Here is a 22267-nt window from a genome sequence, read left to right on the forward strand (position 1 = left end):
TACTATTTACTGTCAGCAGCAAAACAATTCCGAACTGAGCATCGGAGCCAGGCAATAAAAAGTAATAACATCAACAAAAAAACAATACGGAAGCCAGTAACAATTATTGATGAAATGTCTGGGAGCTGATGAAAAGGTCACAAAAAACAATTAACTACAACTGAGTGTTAGGGGTTAGTTTAACAACTGTGTGAGTCCACAGATGATACAGACGCAGAATAAATGCTTATTCGAGCACTAAACCTTGTCCTTGAATATATGGAGTCTTGATAATCCATTAAAGGAAAATGTAGCACATTATGAAATTTATCTCTTTACATATGGATACATACAAATGCAATATTTAAAAATCTATTTACTTCCAATAATGGTGAAACTACTTTGAATGTCTTTTTCTCTTCATTGTTTCACTTTTAACTTTTATTTCATAATTCATTAGTTACATTTAGCCCAAATGATAATACAATTATTAATGTCATGTTTAGATTCTTAAATGTCAAACTTTTGGGGCTCCATAGAAATAAAAGGGTCATGGATGTAATCTTTGTATCCTGGCCACACACATATTACATATGCCATGCTAAATATGGAATACATTGACCGATTTTCTATGCACCCAGCCATGTATGTAAGTATTTCACTGAACAGGGGTTTCTATGGAAGCTTGTAAATGAGTCCATTAATTAGACTGCCAGTTTCAATCCATGTCCAGATTTTTCAATTAGGGTAATTGTAACCCTCACAGGACTGCTTGCTTGTTAAATGATACTTTTTGAGATATTTTAGTGTTGAAACACTTTCCCTGATTCAAATCATTGGATCCATGAGTACATTTTCCAATTAATAATATTCATATTTAAATGTTAACAAATATCAGCAAACCTGGCAAGTGCAGAGGACCATAACATTGCTGTCCAAGTGCACACATCCAACAATCCCTCAGCAAAATGTGAAACTAGAAACTGGCTTGAACTGAAAAAGGCTGAACACAACTGCAGCACTTCATCTGGCCCCTAAAGGTGATGAGAGGAGAGTTGGGAGCCTTTGAAGTGGTGGAGGAGCTCAGCAGACCTCCTATGAAGAGTAACACAGGATGGATAGTACAGCGGTTGTTCCCAGGGATGCTGTTTGACGTGAATAATGCTAATACAGTTCTGGACTACATGTTGAGTCTTTATACCAACAAAGTCACCTGTGACCTTCGTATGACCCACCGTCATGTATAAGTACCGGTGTCATTCTCCTACGGAATCTTGTCACGAGTTCACGGGATTCCGAATAACTCATCCAGGATTGGGGGGGGGGTCAACTGTGCAGGCTAAATAGGCTGGTTGACGCGTGAGCATGTCCGCACCCTTGGGAGAGACGCTGCATTAGGCCACAGAGTAATGCCCGGGCCATCTGAGATACGCTCAGACATGATTTGCTCACCAGCAGGGCATGCAGCTCGCATACAGGTTTAGCGGCTGCGATGGCAAGGAGAGAAACACCCCTTTTGGCCAAAAGCCATCTTGGCTCCACCCGTGTCGGGGGTTCAAAAGGCATGTCTAGGGTCTCCAGTGCCAAGGGTACGTCTCCTGCAGGGGCTTTTCGGCCACTCGGAGGATGCAATTGCAGAGCCCCCCCTTTTTTTGGCAGAGGGACACCAGTCTGTGGTTACCTACTGTGTCAATGTTGACCCCGGTAGGCTGCCCCGGGCTCTTTCGGGCGGCTACATTGCGCCCTGTCTTCGCGACAGGGACCGGCGACAGCTTAAAGACGCACATGTCTTTAAGCTGTCGCCATGTTCCCAGATCTAAGCAAAGTGCATGTCTTTTTAGCAATGATGGCAGAAACTAAGAATAACAGCCAGCCACAGATGCTTTTAATGATGCAAGAAACAACATGATTAGGGACTGAAAATAGGGAGAAGAGCAGGCGGAACAGGCAGTGTGTTTAACCACTTGGTGTCCCAACAGGCTTGTGAGGCGTTGTGTTGTGTCGACCAGCTCAGATGAACTAAGTGTCAGGTCTCTATCCCCAATGCCGTTTTCAGCCATGTTTAATTCAAAAGAAACATGGTTTATTTATTTGCTCACTCCTCTCTTAAGTGTCTTCATAATTTTATGCCAAGTTTCCCCAACTGACCTTCATCCCATCATCTTAGACGTTTTATCGCTCAAACACACACGCAGGGATGCACACTCTTTTCTCTGCCCTTTTAGCTCCTCCCCACATCTTTCTCCTCTCTTTAAGTAGAGATTGCTGTCTGAAAGCGATGAGGCCTGACCGAGACGTCTTGGGAAATCAAAGCAGCTCCCTCCCATTTTACCGACGCGAGCCTGCACAAAAACACAAACACACAGTTTGTAGAAGCTCAAAATCGAAGCAGACAACGAGGAGCTCAGGGACGTTTGAGACACAGATCTTCCCTCAGAGTAACACAGGACAGATCAGGAGAATCGCTGATCAGGAGGGGATAAGACCCAACGCACTCAGGATCCCACATGCAAAGTTTCAAAGAGGGAAGATAACAGCAGAAGAGAGCATGCACGTCTGTGCACACATAGATTCTGTCGAAGAAGTGCGGATAAAGTACCCACCAGCAACTACAGATTCTATTGGTTGTGATGTTGCAGCACTTCTAAGAGTGTTTATTCTGCAATCAGCAGTGTATGCCACTTCCTCCGAGAGAGCATATTTCTCTGCGCATGTCACTTGATCAGGAACGATCTCCAGTATTTGTCCTCCTGACAGCAGAGCTGGATGAGGCTTAGAAAACCTGCTCTGCTGTCCCTACAGCAGGAGGTAGAGAGTAAATTCCTGGTTATCCAACAATGACAATAACTTGTTTAGTGTCCTCCTCTCCACCCCATTTCCACACTATTCTGGTTTATTATGATGGAACCGGCGTGAAGTCTGTTGGTGTTGCAGATGCTGCTCCCCCAGCTACAGAGAGGTACAGAGCACTGGCCACAACAGACAAGAAGCAGAACATCTCGGACATTTTGCTGCACACGTCGAAGGTTCGAAGCATACTCAAGTAAAGGAGTAGACTCATCCCCTTCTTGTACACAGCGTTGATGTTGGTCTGATGCCGATCACCACAGCACTGAGTCAGAACCATAGACCGTTTATAAGACGTTTACCAAGTCATTGTGACGCCTCCCATTGTTTTGTGGACAGTTCATCAAAATAGTAATCTTTTAGGCCTTACTTTTGTTTAGTCTACCCAGACAGTTTTCATGTATTTCTCCTCACTACAAAGGAACTGTATTGGCAAGTAATAAGATGTTCAGTAAATCATTTTCCTGTATATGTCCAAATCTCTGGTGATTTGGTTGTCTTGTGTGTGCAGAACATGGATCTTTTTCACCTCTTACATTGAGGCCCATGTCTCTCTTGTAAAATAGATATTGGTTACAATGGGACTTGGTTAAAGAAAGATAAATAAAATGTCATCGGTTCTGTGTTAGTTTATTATTAGTATCTCTTTTTCATTCATTCAGCACGAGTCTAATGAGGCAGAGCTTGGTGGTGTTACAATGGGCCTCTTTACTGTCATCAGTGACCACGACAAAAGTCCAGTTCACTACCATCCTCAGAGAATCTCGGTCGACATTGAAAGTCATGCCATGGTCAGCATTCCCAGACTTGGTGATGCCTTCCTGGTAATCTTTGGACTGGTCTACTCACCACACCTCAGCTACCCAAAGCATTGACCAACACTTTAGAATTTATTCAAAAGATGTTTCTTGGTCTAGAAAGTGGTAAGCTGTCCCCCAGGTTGCAGACCATCAAGAATGACTTGATGATTTTCTTTTATAGCTGTAACAAAAGAATATCATTTTGGTATTATTTATTTTCTTTGATTACAATTTATTCTAGCTCAAAAATTTATTAAAGTAAATTTTAAAATGATTTTTTTTTCTGTTTATTTTAATTTGCAAATGTTTATTTATTTTTTTAATTTAATTTTAATATTGCAGTCTGCTAATACAGTTCAATAGCAGATGTTGAGATACATTGAGTTAGTTAAACTCAATGTAAATGAGGCAATGAATTGCCTCAAAAATGTTTGAGTCACTTCTTTTTAAGTAAACAAACTCAAACATAATTGATGAATGTGTACTTAAAACAATGTCAACAAAAACTAATAAACATGAGTTTGATTAACATAAAATGGTGTGGATGTTCCAGTGGTTTGAAAACTAGAAATTTTAAGTCATATTAGCTGCAAATATTTGAGTTGCGCTGAATGAGCAAAGGCTTTCAGCTTTAATTTAATCAAAGGCACAAGTAGACGTCATCCAACCTTTTAAGTTCTGGAAAATTTTGACTTTTAAGTTATCCAACTTTTAAGTTAACCAACTTAAAAATGATTGCCTCAATTAGTTTGAGTTCTGGTAACTTATTTGGGTTTACAGTGTATCTGTAATGTTACCTCCTCTGGTTCCATTCTATCCATGGGATGAGATGCATCACCAATGCATGTTCAACAAAGCAATTGCTAAGATCTTGGATTCACTGCAGCAGCACAAATAGGTCTCAAATAGGTCTGCCGAGGCAAAAAGTGTAGTACTGCGTACTAAGTTAGGACGTTCTTGAGAAAAATTGGCCATCACTGAACTCAAATCTAAAACTTTTCTGTTTTGGTTGTCTGTTATCTCCACTACACTGTAACACTACTGCCATCTGACATATTAGGTTGATGCCTTATCAGACAGACGGCTGTGTTAAGGTTGTGAGCTGAGAAAGACTGACTGCTGTACCAACAGGCAAACACACACACACACACACACACACACACACACATTGCTTAGACGCAGTAGCTGGCTCTCACAATGTGAATGACACTCCAATCTAAATACATGCTAATGAAAGAACATCCCTGGCGCTGAGGACATTATTGACATATAATCCCATCCCCTGGGACAGGGAAGCCATCATTCTCCATCCACAAGCCAAATTAAATGGCCTGAAATTTTAATATGACATTTTAGGTGATCGAATTTATGGCATATCAGCGGAAATTCAGTCGATTGACGGATTCGATTGACGGATAAGAATTGGGTTGTGCAGAAAAGCTCCGGTGCTGGTATTTGTGCCTGTGGTGCTGCATTCCGTCATTGATTTTTCTGAAGGATTGTTATTCCACTTTCTTCAGAGGCTTGAGGCAGGATATGGGCTGAAGTCTACCTTCCCCATAGCAAGATCATTCTAATTCAAAACCTTTTCCAAATGAGTTATTGACTTGTTGAGGCTTCTCTGCCATTCACAATCAGAGGGTTTTCCTTCCAATACTTTGGACGCCTGTCTCCTAGGCAGCAGTATAAAAGATATAGACATCTGGAAGACTCAGATGCAAATAGAGGGCTTTCAGGGGAAGACCTCATCTAACAACCATACTGTGGATACATATGTTTTTTACATGTTTTTTGCTAGAAATCTATGTTTTTAGTTCAGCATGAGGTCAGCAGTTGGGGTTAATATTGCCAATTCCTGATAAACCAATTGTTTGGGTTGAAAGGGAAAGTGTTGCACATTGGCCACAGTCTCTTTGAGGCTATACAGTGGTGTGTTGAGCTAAATGCTAACATCAGCGTGCTAATGTTTTTAGACAACAATGTAAAGGTGCCAATGTCGACCCTTTCAACATCTTACTTCAGCCGGTTTGCAGAGCAGTATTAGCTATTTAATAAACTGGCAATCCAGATTCAATTGCCTGTTCCAAAGAAATCACTCAAAACAACAAATGCGACATCGAGGTGGCACTAGAGCAAGAGTCAAGGGCTAAAATTGAATGGCCATCCAAACGGATGGACCAACCTAAAGGGGCATCCCTGGAGCTAGGTTTTCATAATGGCTAAAACAATACAGTATTTGTTTAAGCTTCTTGAAGAAGCTGGGGCATCCAATTTTCCTCCAATTGCCTGAAAGGGAACCATGCTCTTTACGTTCCTATAATTAAACAACCTTAATGTGTGAAAAGACGAGCACGGATTGGTATCAATCAAAAATACATCCTGCCAAACAGAAATGCATAGTCAAGTCAAACCAAAACTACTTGATTGTATTTGAAGATAAGTCCAATGGCAGGGCAGGATGTCAATCTCCTAGTCAAGGAAGAAATGCATAACTAAAACTGGTCATAGTTTTTCTTTATTTCAACAGCCTGACAATTGCTGCCAATATACATAGTTTGGTTTCTGTTTGCTTTATTTGTTGTTATGGGTATTTATCTGATACATATGTGAGTGTGATTGATAGTTACCTTTTTTGAAATGGAAGCCATGCTTTTAACCAGTTGAAATAAACTCATACCAGCAAAACAATATTAAAATGTCCCATCACTTCCTGGAAGTACAGTCCGTGGACAGATACAGAAATAGTCTGCTAGCGCTTTCCCTGCTATTCTGTTTTCCCTTACTGCCATTTCTGTCAAACATTATTCAGCCTACGGCATCACATAGTTGGTCTGGTGCAACGGAGGGGTTTTGTGGGGGCAAATGCTTCCGCATTGGAAAGCAGCATCACCAGCGTTGCTAACTCGTTACTGAGGTCTTGGTTGTGACCACAGCCCATCACACTAACTGTGTTGACAGTTTCTAAGAAAATACATAACCTTAAAGCTCTTTGAATACCTTAGGAACAGTTTCGGCCTTTAGAATTTGCTGAGGGGTCTTCAGGCAAACAGAAATCTCAACCATGGCCCTCAAATGCACAGTCATCATGGTCCCAGTGCACAGAGCCTCAAGTGTAGGACAAACCACAAGAATAGAATTGTCTGAGCGGAGGACAGTGTGTCATGAGGAGTCCTGGTTCATATTACCGTCACAATGATAAAGGGAATGGATATGGTCAATTATGACCACAGTGTATTCCAGGACAACAGGTACAGAGTGTCTCCCTCACTGTTATTCCTCACTGTAAGTCACCTCTGGCTCAGCCGCAGCCAGCATCTAAGACGCGGCTAATTACATCCACATCCACGCTCAAACACTGTTTCAAGCTGACGGAAGGAGGCAGAAAAGCAGCTTTTAGAATAATCATAACGTGGCGCACTAACCATCTTCATGCGTAGCAGTACCATGAGCCTGAGAGGCACATGGCATGAGTCCTCCTGCATCTCCTAGCTGGGTGAGACAGAGCATCTAAAGCCATATCAGAAAAACACACGCTGTGCATGAGGGCTTAACGCCCCGCTCGCGCTCACCAGCTCCAGCTCCCTTTGTTCTCTGAAAATGTAAAATTATATATATATATATTTTTTTTTTTAATCCGTGTAACTGATTTTGCCAGCCTGCGACAGTTTCAGATTTCTATAAACTAGCTATGAGTGAAATATGAATATTTTTAGCAGCTTAGCACTGATTTAAATATATTTACCAGCAGTGTGTTGGCTGTGGGCCAAGACACTGTGTAATGCTGACAAAGCCACCACTGCTAAACTCAATTTAATAAAGCTGATAATTCAGACTGGCAGTGCTAAGGCAAAAAAGGAATTTAAGTTAAATATTTCATTCTTTCATGCTTGGTAAAAACAGCAAGTAAAATAACACAGATATGAGTAGTCATGGAGAGTACATGGCAGACAATAACAACGACCAGACCAGGGTACCACACAAATGGAAAGTTTGAACGTTGATATTCACGTGACAATTGTGTAAATTCCATCTCCTGATGAAGATCATTTTATACTATAATCCAGTCTAGTTGGACAAAACACTCCCAGCTCATTGACCATTATTCAACCATATCTGTCTATGGATTGAACAAGTGACAATGGGTGGAATTTGAGAGGTGGGTGGTCTAAACTACAAGATGATTTGAGATGTAGAATGCAGTATGTAGAAATATATAAATATATCTATTATTTACTCATCTCAAGTATATGAGTTTAGATTGCTATTTCATTAGTGGATGGCATTCGTCCAGTTAGAGCTGAGCCACCTCCATCTGCTGTACAATGTCACGGTGTGGTGCACTTCCTGTCTTATTTTGTAGTTTTCTGCCACTCGTGTCCCCAGGTAACTTCACTTCCTGCCTGGTCCTGTCATCCCCTTTGATTGTCTGATTGATTCCACCTGTGTCCAATCACCTGCACCTCCCTAGTGTATTTAAGCAGTGTGTGTTGTTTGTCACTCGTGGCGTCATTGTCTTTTGTCACGGATGGCCCTGTCTACCGTCTGGATGTTCCTCGTTCCTGCCTGCCTTTTTTCCCCCTTGGTTCGTGTGTGTGTTTTTGCCCGTTGGCCTTTTACTTTGTTGGAGTTTTTGACTATTAAAGTATTTTTTGTTAAAGTCTGAGTTTGAGTCCTGCCTTCCTACCCAACCCTGACATACAAGACCATGTGATGTGGTAAAACTGCCAAAGACAAGTCAATGGGACTTTCATGGTCAAGAATGATCAAACTGAATAAGCTGCATTTGCTAAACCCCCGACATCTTTTTATCAATACAGTATTGCCAAAAGACTGCAAACACAATATGCCTCCTTCCAAAAAGCTAGATGCATTTTTTTTTCAATGTATAACTAGATGTTATATCAGTTTCAAGAAAGTATGATCTATGATTTTTGTGGATTGTGTACTGTTTATTGTATGTCACCGCACAAGGTAACACCCTGAACATTTTTAAACATGACCATTGCAAACTTACTATTAAATAAGTCCAGTAAAGCTGCAGCTCTTAGTAGGAAATCATCATAAACTGAAAGAACAAGTGAAGGGGAAGTGCTGCAATGGTGGAATATGGGCTTTGCTGCCAAGGGCATAAAAAGAGTCACTGACACATCATATGCTTGAGTTAAACCCTCAATGAAGGATGATATGATGAGTGTTGCCATTCTGTTTTTTCTGTCTCAGCAAACAGGCCTACTGGCTGAAGACAGGTTACGAGGACTGTATTGTAGGGAATATACACTGACTGTGTCTTCTTTCCAAGGCACTAACAATAAAGTAATTTCTATTAACCAATGTTACAGTTGGTGAATCGGGTCAAGATATTTCCATCATTTTGACAAAATGGTCAAATATTAACATTTCGTTGGAAATTCAATTCCTTAAATTAACATAAGTTTGCAAAAAAGAAATTGCCATCATTTGATTGCAGAAAAATAAAGTGTCAGGTGTCATTTCAGCTCAAAACCGGATGCAAGTTGTCATTTCAGCAGGCACCAGATGCAAAAGGCTAAGCGTTTCGGACAACATAGTTTTCGCGGTAACTGACGTCAATCGATTTCGGAGAAAGCTAAATCAACAACCGGAAACGGCCAGCACTCTGAGCACCCTCCGTACGAGGGGCAGCAGCTCCCCAGCAGACGAGCAACAAGCCATTCTGGCTAACCTTAAGAGCGCCGTGGTCCCAGCACCGGGCCTCCCCAGGTTGGTCAGGCTCATAGCTGGCAGAGAGCTAATCGATCCCTTCCCGCCACCTGTACCAGGGCGGAAAAGGGGGATAAAATCTGGACCAGCACAAGCTCCGCAGGCAAAGAGTAAGAAAGCTGCACCCCGTACCTTTACAAACAGCAGTCCCTGGTCTTCCACTGAGCAGGCCAAGCATATCATAAGCAGCTAACTTATCGCCACGCCTCAGGTCAAGTCCCGCGAGGCGAAACGATTGACCCGGTTAACATTATCCTGCCATTGTGTGAGTGTGAGACTAGCATTGCGTCCCGTGCCTCTAACGGGACGTTATTTGCGCCGTATTCCCTAAAAGGGGATAAGAGCTAGACTGCGATTTTATAAACTGTTATCTCCGGGTCTAACATGCCCTTGTATCTCCCGATATAATGTGACCTCGTATCTCTGGGTCAAATGTGACCTTTCCGATCTTGTGCTGTTATTTTTGGGTGTTTAATTTGAACTCGTCACTAGACATCTACTCATTTTAGCTCACCTAACAAGTGATAATGTTAACCCTTTCTCCCTTTCTCTTTTTCTTAGGCCTTGGCTCAGCTGTAGGTAAAGTATTGTTTAATTTATTCATATAAAATAATCTTTTGGGGGAACTCGGCATCAAGGCCCCTTGATTACCCTAGTTGAGTTGAGTTGAGTTCAATTGGCAAATATTTTCTACCATTTCAATGTTATACCGATGTGATCAATTTATTGTTGATTCAGAACGAGAGGCTCTCGATTGAAACAGTTGGAATTCACCTTAAAGTTTCAGCAATTTATATACTTTCAAACATATGCCAGTTGGATAATGTAAGATAGAAGAATAAAAGCATTATTACAGTAACCAAGCAAAATTACCCAAACTACGGCCTCATTTTTTTTCAGGGTTCATTGGATTTTTTATCAATAGAACCACGGTTTCAACCCACAATCAAACTATTTATTTTCAGACCAATTCCTTTTTGCATGCGAGTAAACGCTGCAACATATCTGGAGAAGAAAATGAAGGCAAATGCCAAGACTATCATCCAAGCTGTCCTTGGATATCTAGTTTACTCAACTGAGTCCTTGATGCCACTGGGGCTGAAGCTGGATTTATAGCAGATTTACCTCTCTGCCGTCACTGCAGCATGACGTCCAAAGATGTTAGCGAAATGTTTTGGCAGCAGATAGAGGTTGTTCTACTGTCCTTGTCTCAATGTCATGGAGAACCCTTTACCTTTTCCTGACACCGCTGGCTGTTAATTGAATTACAATGCTTGTACATTTTGCAATAAACTGTAATACCACTTCTGACCTCTCTTGCAGAACACTTAAACATGGAAACAGTGTAGAATATATATCCTACATTTACACTGCAGAGAGGGATAATGAACAAAAATACACCTTAAGAACAGCAGAGAATATTGGTCTAAATATATTTTTTAAAATACCTTAACTCAGCAGTAGTGGTTTTGTTTAGGTGCACATTCTTACTGGAAATACAGAGCATATTGTTATGTGGTCTCCATATCTCTTATTTTACAATGAGACAAGTCTGCAAAAAATAGTGTTCACGGGTGATTATTTTTAGGTAAAAGTCTGAGCTAAAAAAAGAGAAATGTGGGGGAAGCGCATTTGATTGTAAAAGCTGAAATGGTTTCCATTATTCTGCAACTTCCCAGGGATTCATCTCTTGAAAAAGTGTTGATACTATGTTCTGCTCTTCATTTCTTCATTAAATGGACTTAGAATACAATAATGGCTTTTGCAAAGTATCTGTTGTTTCCTTGTCCTACACCGATAACTCAAGCACCAAATACCTGCTCCACATTCAAAACAGAGAAAGCAAAGGGAATTGGTTTTTTGTATCTTCCTATAAGAAAAATAGTCTCCTCAACACGATTCCATCAAATGAGATTAGTTCCCTCTGATTGAGGTCAAATGTAGCTTCACCAACATACTCCTAATTGATGATTTCAATTAGGAGTATGTTGGTATAATGTTAATGGTATCTTGATATCTTTAGCTTTGTTTCTAGCTCCATGTAACCTTAACTTCTCACACCTCCTCTAATTCTGCTTGATAGTTCAAGTAGGAGAGAAAAAAATAAAATGGTCCTATTGAGTACAAGGACGTGAGTCTGACTGGAACGTGATTGCAGAGTGTAGGATCATGAACAAAGACAATGAAGGGCCGTGCTGTTGTCAGATTCTTCTATCCACAACCTCAGCCTCCATCTGCCCTGTGTTTGTGTTGCTTAGGGCCTCTTAGGACAGCCAGTTGCAGCAGAACTCGGATGACACACTCACACGCACCCGCCCGGATATTGGGCTCTGAGTGAACGAGCTTGACCAAAGAGACTACATATATATTTAAGCTTGAGTATTAAACCTATGCGTAGTTGATGAACTCCCAGCTAGGGTTGAAATGATCTAACATTGTCTAAGCCTGATATTAGTAAGTTGACCTGTGGGAAAATACGTTCAGAGTATTATTTACTCCGTGGTGATTGTGATTATTGACAATTGAAAACTCCTGTATAAGTTTCTTGTTAACCGGAGGTCAAAGCCCTGTATGGGGAATCTTCTGCAGATGCACGACCTGCTCACCGGGCACTGTGCTAACACTCCGTCCGGTCCCCTTTTTGAATACGGAGGAGCAGAGACTCCCCGGGACTGCTGAGGCAAGTGCAACGTGAACAACACCCTTTCAATAAAATGACCATGAGAATTTTCCTTCCCTACACAAGTAGGAGGAGACGCCTATCTGGGTAAAATAAGAAGCTTAATAAAACTCTTCTGTGAACAAAAACGGACCGTAAGTGTGTATCCTCATGCGACAGTGTCAGAGGAAGAGCGCAGCATTAGTGTAAGAAAAAAAGATTCAAAATGCAATTACTAGGTGTTGCACACTCAATTAACACATAAAACAACTGCCCCCTCGACAGGACATTTGTATTATCACTCATTGGCATCGTAAGCTAGGGATCTATTGGAGTGATACCCTTATCATATTGTACCAGTCAAAAGTTTGGACATACTTTAGCATTCAAATTGATGAGAAAGTGTGTCCAGACCTTTGACAACCGTTCCTGACTCCACCTCCTGACGCCCTTTCCCTGTCTTATAGCACTGTAACACAAATGTTATCAATAAGTCTTGTACATTTTGTGTGTTGTCGGTAGAAAGTTTCTGCTTGTTTTTTAAACCCCAAAGTGTTTTTTCACTGCTGAATCTTTGACATACTGCTTGGTTTTGTATTATAATGATGATCAACCACAGAGCTGTTTCTGCCAAACAGTGTATATAACATTGTATAATTATCCATTTTTACCATATTGCAATTTATAGTCTACAAGCTGCACCTTTTTTAAACCTGGGCCTCATTTTCTTGATAGGTTGTGTTTTTCTTGCATCATGATTATTGATTGTTTCCAAGATTTAATGTCTTACTTCACTAGCAAGTGTAACATAGTTTCAGCTGGCAGTTCAATACACACCCACAGGGGAAACACAGTCTCCAACCACTGACTCCAAAAAATAACTTTTAATGCAGCACACTTGTCTCCATTTAGACAATAAGAGGACATATTGTTAATTTGTAGATTGTTTGTCAACAGTAGCGATACATATAATTAGCAATCCACGTGTGCTGGTCAAAGTATGCGACTGAATTGTGCCTGCCAATAAACCATGTATTTCAACCTGGCAGAGGTTGTTGTCACGTTAAATATGTGTGTTTGCTGTTTTACACATGGTCAACTGGATGCAAGACTGGCATCTGTCAGAGAAATAAGCAGTGGTCAACTTAAAAGTTTAAATTAAACATTAAAATAACCTTTTGTTGTATTTTCCCAAACTGTCACTATATCCTGTCCTGTATACCGTAAACATTAATGCGCACCACTAACTTTGTGTCTTCCACGGAGTATTTGTGCTTTCTCGCCTCACAGGTTTCCATGGATCATGGTTCTATCTGGACCCTGTTCCTGCCTCCTACCGTGGCCACGTTGACACCTGCTGCTGCTATTATTATTATTTTAAATATTAATCACATTACTATTACTAGTATGGTTATCATAAACCAACATTACCCTCTCCTAAAGTCTTTGTGCTTTGTTTCCCCACAGGCTTCTGTGGATGGTGGTTCTATGTGATGGTGGTTCTATCTGATGGTGGTTGCCCCTCCAGTCGTCCTGCTGTGCGCCTGGCTTACTACTCGGAATTATTTGAACAATTTCTGTTATAGGAATTGAATGTATTATACATTGTTGGTTCTGTACACATGACATCATTGTAGTCTGTCCATCCCGGGAGGCGGATCCTCCTCTCCACGTTCTCACTAAGGTTTCCTTTTTTCCCCATGGAAGGGTTTTCCTTTTCCCGTGCCGATGAGAGTTCTAGTGCTCTAAAGGCATTAGCAAGATTCCAATCAAACCGTCAAAGAACGTTTGCTCCTACTGGTGAGCAGTGCTTGGTTTTAGCTTCACTGTTCCACAAAAACATACTTGAATATGTTTCTGAAAGCATTTAAGAAGGGAAATAGGCAATAGCAGAAAGCAGAAACGTTTCTGTGAACACAAATTACCGTTGCTTGGTTTGTAAGACGTAGAAACAGAAAAAGTGCACAGAAACATAACAAAGCTTTCTTTGAGATGTCACAGAGAGAGGATAGGACACACCTTCTATTGTGTCCCTCTGACGACAGTTTGGTTTTGGCTCTGACAAAAGATCAGTTATGCTTTTTGCACAATTGTATCGTTGTATTGTAAAGGTACCACAACTCCATGGTCAGTATTAGATATCGGGTTAGTTTTTTACATTACAATATCCATTATATATGTGGTCATGTATTTCGACATAAAGACTAAATTACTATACTGACTTAAGATATTTAAGTTAGTATTGCTTCTGGGTTGGTGCAAGTCTCTGGCTGTAAGGTGTACCACGTTGTTTCTCAAACCCCTCTTTCACCCCTCCTGTGCCTCTTTGTCTGTGTTGAAGAGGATAAACATTGGAAGTAATTTTTCCATCAGACGTTCTCTCCTTCCACCATCTGTCAGTGCCAGACTCTCAGAAAGCTTTAGCTTTACTTTTGCACTGACTAAATAGCGCTCTCTCAGTAGTTGGGCAAGCGGATGAGCCCGACAGGAGGGGCTCCGGGGGGGTCGGGTTGGCAAGTTGTTTGTCCGGCGGTGCGGGCACCATGTGGACGTCATACACGGCGGTATTTCCCCTAAGTTTACAGCTTTCGATAAAATATTTTAACGCAGTCACAAAAAACAAACCACCGCATGCTGCAGCCAGTTTGTTTCTTTTACTTCCAATGCAAAAAGTAACTGAGACGCGACATACAGCGGAGACCTGTGCAGAGAAATTACTCCACGTGTCAAACAGAAGGGGGCTGAGTGGCAAACGGACCACTTAAAGCACTGAGGCTAAGCTAGCTGCTAGGCTACTACCATCTCAACATCTGCCCTGCGTAGCACACATTCTGCAGAGGACCACCACTAAAAATACATTTAAACAACAGTGTCTAAAACACACGCTTTCTCAAGTGATTACCCGTTACTTAAAATATGTAGTCTCTAACAGTTTCGCGATTAATCGCGATAAATTAATTTCAAATTAGTTAATTTTCTTTTTATCTATTGACGGCGCGAAATTTATATATTTTAAATGGCTAGTTAAGCAGCTGGTCACAGTGGTGTTTAGCAAATATCCCTTAAAAAAGTAGAATTTGTGCATTTGATGAGGACTATTTCCAACTTTGAAATAAAAAAATGTTGAAGCTTTTGTCACTTTATAGTATTTTAATAAGTAACATCTCCAAGCTGTCTCTTCAGAAAACTCCCATGCCTGCAACTCCATTGATGAACTGAAAAGCCAATAGGGAAATAGATTTTTTATTGAGGGATACTTTTAATTAACCTCCCATTATATACCTCATTCTCTCCATTTTGCATTGATACGTTAAGACATCCCTTGTTTCCAAGCAGCTCGAGTTCCTCTGCAAATCTCCTTATTTACATGTCATCAGTGAGACGGGGGCCGGTGCCTGGAGGGTAATGTCAACTTTTCTGTTCACTTATTGACAGTTTGCCTTCCCAGAGAGTGAATTATTTTCTAAAGAAGCTTTTTCTGGTCTCGACCTGTAACATTTAGCTTGTCAGCCCCATTAGACAATGACCTTCCTGCTAACGCCGACTGCGTCAACCGAGACTGACATACAAAGAGAGAGAGAGAGAGAGAGAGAGTATAAATCGAATGATTAAACTCCTCTATAATCTTTCTTTGGGATGTGAGGAAAGTCGGTCAATAACTGATATATGAAATATTTTATTAAATCTTTGACTTTCTATACGTAATGTTTAGTGGACAACTTCCTTTACCTTAAGTTATTTAGCTTATATTTATTTTCTAAAGAACCATGCAAAGAATGTGTGAATGGACGCCAAACATAGCTTCTCCTCCACACAACAATCCAATGTCCTAACCTCAGAATCTGAATCAAGTTCTATCTTCCACAGGCCGTGAGGATTCAGTTATATGCTTTCTATCATCAGAGGTTGTCAGTATGTGAGACTCTGTCTGTGGTAAATACAAGTGCTAAACAATCCCACCCTGGGAGCTCGTACTCTGCTTTAATGTTCTTTTCCTTGTGAACAAGTATTCAAAGTATAATTATTTTACGAAGTCCCAATTGGAATCTGCAAAAAGATTTTTATCACAGGACCTCCTCAGATTGTTTAAAGAACAGATGTGGCATTCTGACACTGTGGTTTCTGTCTTGTGCTTGAATTTCCAAATGGACATTTTTTATACAATTTGTCAGAGCCCAAGTTGCTCCTGAGTCAGAGCAAATCGCCTTTGTGAAATCATAATTGGTGGTGTTGAAGAAGCAGAGTTTAAATAGTGGACGAGTTAAGCTATAGGACATGACTAATTTTATGAGGCCCTTGCTCCTGTTTAAAAATAAACTTTACAGTGCCTGATAGCACTCAATAACCCTCCTTCATTTCTGAAGTGTGGGGATTTAATGATATAATTTAGTACTGAATCCAGGATCCAAGTATTCATCTTAACTGTGCACATTACACATACTAGTTGTCTATATAGCTTATTGACCTTTCACACATGCCACAGTTGATTAGAGGGACATTTCATCTACAACAAGCCCAGGATCCAGTGTTTTTAGAGCTTGATCCATAGGAGCGACCGACAGTCAGAATACCTCATCCTTTGCTGCTTAGAAATGTAGTATTAAGATGTCTATAGTACATAGGGTTAATATCAGGGCTTCATCTTTGCAGTTTAGGTTAAGCCCACTCAATAAAGTTATCTGAGCCACTGACCAGCAATGTTTTCACAGCTCAAATTTAAATCCGTCTCTTTCCGTGATGAAACTCACATCAGAGGCTCACAGATGCTGGCTGAACAGATTTGTCAACAGACAACTGAATAAAAGTTCCAGACAGACCGTTTCTGTTTGTATCCGCTCAGCTTCATCCTTCTGACCCTTTGGCTGTCAAATACAGGCTTTCTTAACCTACCGGGTTGTAAATAACGGTAAGGAAGGGGCTAGAGGGCGTTTCCCGCAGTTCTCGGTAGTCCCCTCTACACATGGACTGAAGGACTGGAACCAGTCGCCATGTTGTAACGCTGACTAAGACCTTGCTGATCCCCTGCAGGCCAGAGGTTCATAAGCTTTCACCTATTTATCCATCTACTCTTTGATTCAGATCCTCCAGCTCCATCAGAGGCAAAATCAATCTGGACCTCATCAATTTGCATTCATGAATTAAAGAAATGTACATAGCTGATTTAATTACTGAGGAAGTTCCTTATAAACGCTGTCGTACCATCGCGGTTTTTTACAATCCATAAAAAACTAACTGGATCATTCAGTAAAACGTTTGTTCGACATTGTAAATATATCTGTATGTTGTTCATTGAAGCAGCAATGAGCGTGTATCTGGTGGAGTGCTACATTTCTGATATATGCATTTTAAAAAATAACTATTGTCCAAATCTACCAACCTTCTGTTGTGTATTTCATAATACTGACATCCTAAATAGTTCCAACTGGGAAAATAATGTCCCTGTAAAGAGATGCAGACACGGGGCGGAATAGATTTCCTGAGCATCAGCCTCAACACTCGTCCCATATGACAAAATCATTTTTTCCTTCTGCATGAGTCAAATTAAAAATGCTAATTATGGCTGAATAGGGAGTTCAAAAATGTATTTCGTGTTTCTGAAATTTGTTCAAATAAAAAACAAGTTATTTTTTTGACCAATTATAAAAGTGAAGCTTGCATTACAAATAAAACTCGCTTTTTTCTCAGACACATCAACCTAACGTAATACTCAGTAATGAAATATACCGTTTAATGTGAATTGTGTGACTTATAAACAAATGACGCACGCGCCCACACACACACGCACACATGATTGCGCGCGCACACACACACACGGGTGGTGATATCTGGAAACGTTAACTTTCCAAACAGCAACAAGTGGCCGATGGTTGGCTGCGCTGCGTTGTAGCAGAGCCGCTCTGTGCCAACTCTTTGGACTGCGCGCGTCACTCACAACGGCAACTATGCCCGGAGAACAGAAAGGGGGGAGAAGGAGTCTCCAACAGGTCAGGGGGAAGGGGGGGGGGGGGGGGGGGGCGGATAAAGCAACACCGATCCAACAAGCAGAAAGGAAAAAGAACAAGTAGCTCACCAAATCTCAAGACGTGTGGCATCCCATGAGAATCCCCCAGTAGGTGCAAGAGCAGCAGCAGCAGCCGGACGGTACTCCGAATTCTCGGGAGGGGGGTCATCTTCATGGTGCTGGTTCTTCCCTCAATCCGTATATTCCACACAATAGTTGTGTCTCTAGCGTGAAGCGGGGCGGCTGGGCACCACCGGCGGGCTGGGCGACGGTTTCCCCGCCTCCATTTAGCGAAAGAAAGCACTGCGCGTCCAGCTCACTGCGCCTCCGACTCAGCAGACGAAGACGGAGGTGGAGGTGGCTGGGCATCCATGTTAGGCGGGGTGGAGCCCGAGAAGATCCATCTACTGAAAGACACAAGCAGAGATTGAAGGAGGGGGTGAGAGGGTGTGTCGGGGGGGGGGGGTTCAAGGCTCTCAGCCGGAGCTCCTCCTGCTGCACCGCCGCGCGGAGTCTGACGTCGAGCCGACACTAGCGGGGGAGCGCGCGGCGTGGACCGCGCATGTTCCTCGGCTTCTGCTGACCACACTTCGCCACTTGATCTGTATTGCCTGGCGAAACGTTCATGCCCCCCCCCCCCCCCCCCCCCCCGATCCTCCCCGGCCGGCAGGAGCCGCCGCTCTCCCAGATCTCGACGGCCGTCACGGCTTCCGCGGCGCCTCCGGGCGCGAATGTGACCAGCGCGCCCGTGTCTGAGGGGGGTCGCTCGGGCTTGGACTCCAGCGCGGGCTCCGTGAAGCGAAGCTGTCGCGTTACACTCCGCGGGGGGGTCATGGTGCTCTTAGGAGGAATTCTTCATTGCGTTTTGTTGGGTACATTTGATTTCATTTAAGAAGCGCTGCTTTGGATCACTAAATTACTGCGTGATGTTCAGTGTGTTCCTAGAAGTTGGAAGTGTTATTTACAAATACATGCCACTAAATATCTACTGAATATCTGTTAGATGAAGAAGAGAAATTACTGTTAAGTTGTCAGTTGAATTCTAGCTGGTAAATTACACACACACACACACACACACGCACACTTTTATATATAGAGTTAGCTTCTCCATGTCAGCAATTTGAATTAACAGCCTTTTCAGCAAAATATGACCATATGTGATGTGGTCGGTTGTGTGGTTGCTATTGAAGGCTCGTAAAGGCGTCCTTGCATTGAGGGTGCAGACTGTTTACCGTGCGTGTTGGCACGGAGCAGGTCCCGCTCCTCCTCATCGTGCCAGCTCCCTGCTCCTCTGCCTCCTTAAGGAGCAGCGGGTCATTCTGTTTGGACCGAGTCCATACCGGGACACCGTTTAGGCCTACAGCTTAGATATCCTTTCTACATAAATATGAATAAATATCGCCCGCTTTCACGACAGCTCCCATTTAATCATCACTAATGTGGGTGCCCAATCATTTTGGAAAACCAAAATTAACTATTGTCTACATTTTAGAAACGGGCTGGATGTGACTTTTAAATTCATAAAACGCCCAAATTATTATTAAGTGATTGGGACATAATTTGAAGTGTGATACAACCATCGCACAGTATGAAGCGGGACTTATAGATTTCTCTATTTATTTATTTGAATTTTGATCATTTAAATGTGGTGTGTATATATATTATATATATGAGAGAGATATCAATAAATATCTATGAATGACTCAAATGTGACTGTGACTAATGAACCCGTGTGAGATCGGCTTACCTGTCCGCGTGCAATGAGTTAACCTGCGCAATGTTTTAAGGCACAGAGGTGACAATAAGGAAGAGAAGCTGCACACAGCCGCAGTCCCGGCGGCCGAAAAGGTGCAGGGTTTGCGGGTAAAGAAAACGCTCCTCCGGGCTCCTCTCTTCTATACTTCCTAACAGATGGAGACACGGCTCTTCAAAACCCAGTGAGCACGTGCGGACCTTTAACGCGGGCTGAGCGGAGCCTTCACTGCGAGATGATAAAGTTCATTTAAATGTCCTCGTCAACTACGGGATTTAAATGCGCGTCTCGTCTCCGCGAGTTCACATCCAGCGAAGGCGGAGAGGAAGGTGGAGGAAACCGAAAAAGGTGACTCGCGTCTCCAAATAGAGGTCGAGCAAAGACACGGGAGGTCACATGTCCCCGAGGCTCTGTTGCTGACACATTTAGCCGCAGTGCCGTTTCGGGCTCCAGGTGCACAGCTCCGAAGCGGATTTGCCCTCATAAACTCACGGATGAACTTCAAACCTGACCGGCGCGCTGCGTAACGGGGCTCCCGGCGCGTTCTGCAGATTGGACAATACGTTTCTCCCGAAACTCCTGAAAGCACGTACCGTGCAACAAAAAGATGAGAACAGACATGTAAATGTAGGTAAAGTTGAATAGAGCGGGCTTACCCTGGGTAGAGCCGGAGCAGCGAACAGTCACCGGAGCTGCGCAAAGAAGTTGCTGCTTTCTACGGAGGATGTGGCTGCGCTGCGCTCCGGCCGTAGGGGAGACACGCCTCCTGTCGGACGGCAGGACGCACTGCTTAAAGCAACAGGGGGGCACACGCGAGACCAGGGGACTCACCCACGTCGAATGGGCATTTTCTTTTACGGGTACGTGGATGGGTGGCAGGTCGGTCTGAGGCGCGTTGTCACCCCCTTCCCGCTCCACAGGTGAGCCGTGGAACCGCCGTCGACCTTCGCACTCCGAGCGAGCAACACAGACAGCGGAGATGCAGCCCTGCGGGTGTGTGGCACTGTTCATTATAGCGACTGATGTGTGGGGAATGAAATATATCCAACAATGTGGTGCATTTATTTAAATGGTAAAAACGTCCTATCAAATATTAATATGTTCGGAACGGATTTTATTTAACACATATATCGCGTCGAGTAGGTGTTTGTGCAGGTTAAAGCGCTGCCACTTGAGGTTTGAATGATATTTAAATATACATCACTGTGTTTGGGCTTTCGGGGATAAACCCGGGGATATTTTGTTTCCTTATTCAGAATGACTTACTGCACATGGGATGCCGTTTCATTTGCATTTGTAATAGTTGATAGAAAAATTGCATAAAAATATTTGATCAAAGTAAAAAAGTAAATGTTTTGTCAAAAGAGCAAAAGAAAATGTATAAAAATGCAGAAAAAGGTTTGAATGCGAGCAGCTCCCACTGCCTGGGGTTTGGTAGTAAGCTAACCCTACACATTCATTTTTTTATAATCTAAAATGAAGGGCCTCTGCAATCAGGTGTGATGTCACCAAAATTATATTATTATTATCTTTTAATACAAAAAAAACTAAATGCAAGGGTATTTTTAGAAATGATAGCCATCTGCATAAATCCAGGCTCCATCATTGTCACATCTTAAATGGACAACATTTGTAGGTAGCAGCAAATTAGGCTGAGTGGAGGATCAATGTTCCCGATGAAAACTGCCTTGCAATAACGATCTTTATCAACAATATGCTCAGTCAGTCAACTTCCCCCCGGAGGCAGAATGACTGTACGCAGAACGCAGATAGCTTTACATTCGTGAAGACAGAAATTCAATCCAGGTTCATGCAGTGAATTATATGCCACTTGCTTAATATTTATTTCTTGTCAAAAGGGAAAAAATGAAACAGTCATGCTTCGAACAGTTCTGCAAACAGTGAGCAGAAGCCAAATGAAATTAAATGAACGGACAGTATCCCGTTGCTGAGGTTTAGGTTGATTGAAAATATTTCTACCACATAGTTTTTGCCGTTTGAACATTACGGAAGATAACATTTTTATCACGGTTGCAGGGCAGACTCAGTTCCTGAACGTATTCAAATATGAATACATTGCTGGGTGTCATTGTGTACAGTTTGTGCTAAAATAAATCATCCTTTATCCTTTTATCCCACCGAAAAATTTTCACCAGAAGACATGTTTTATCTGCTGCTTCATGTTAGTTTTTTTCGTTGCAACTTCGTATGCTCCCAGTTTGGCCTTTGAAAATAGGTTCCCAACCTGTAACTGGATGTAGAGCAATTTAAATCTTACATAAAAATAAATACAAATGGATTAACGATACAATTCAATAAAGAATAGATGTGCAAAAGATAATCTAATATCAATCATGGATTCATCTCTGCCTTTTCCGAGGAAAAACTTCAATCATTTCAGAAGCATATGACTTATTTGATCAAATAAAGTCTAATATCAATATGCATGAATTAGTTTAACCATATCATAAATTCCTTTCTTTAATGAC

The 22267-nt window shown here is 42.0% G+C and overlaps 1 protein-coding gene across 2 annotated transcripts in view; it reads right to left on the reverse strand.

The window, feature by feature from the left end:
- Positions 1–20743, reverse strand: part of grik2 (glutamate receptor, ionotropic, kainate 2) — a 214978-nt gene extending 194235 nt beyond the window's left edge. For both annotated transcript variants that reach the window (XM_040164475.2, XM_040164473.2), the window contains exons 1-2: positions 20435–20743; positions 18095–18432 (exon numbers count right to left, since the gene is read on the reverse strand). In XM_040164475.2, the coding sequence (XP_040020409.2) occupies positions 18095–18200 (106 nt within the window). In that variant the 5' untranslated portion in view covers positions 18201–18432; positions 20435–20743. The remainder of the gene's footprint in view (positions 1–18094; positions 18433–20434) is intronic.
- Positions 20744–22267: the final 1524 nt, after the last annotated feature.

The sequence above is a fragment of the Gasterosteus aculeatus genome, chromosome 20 (genome assembly GCF_964276395.1).
Source record: "Gasterosteus aculeatus chromosome 20, fGasAcu3.hap1.1, whole genome shotgun sequence".
Lineage (NCBI taxonomy): Eukaryota > Metazoa > Chordata > Actinopteri > Perciformes > Gasterosteidae > Gasterosteus > Gasterosteus aculeatus.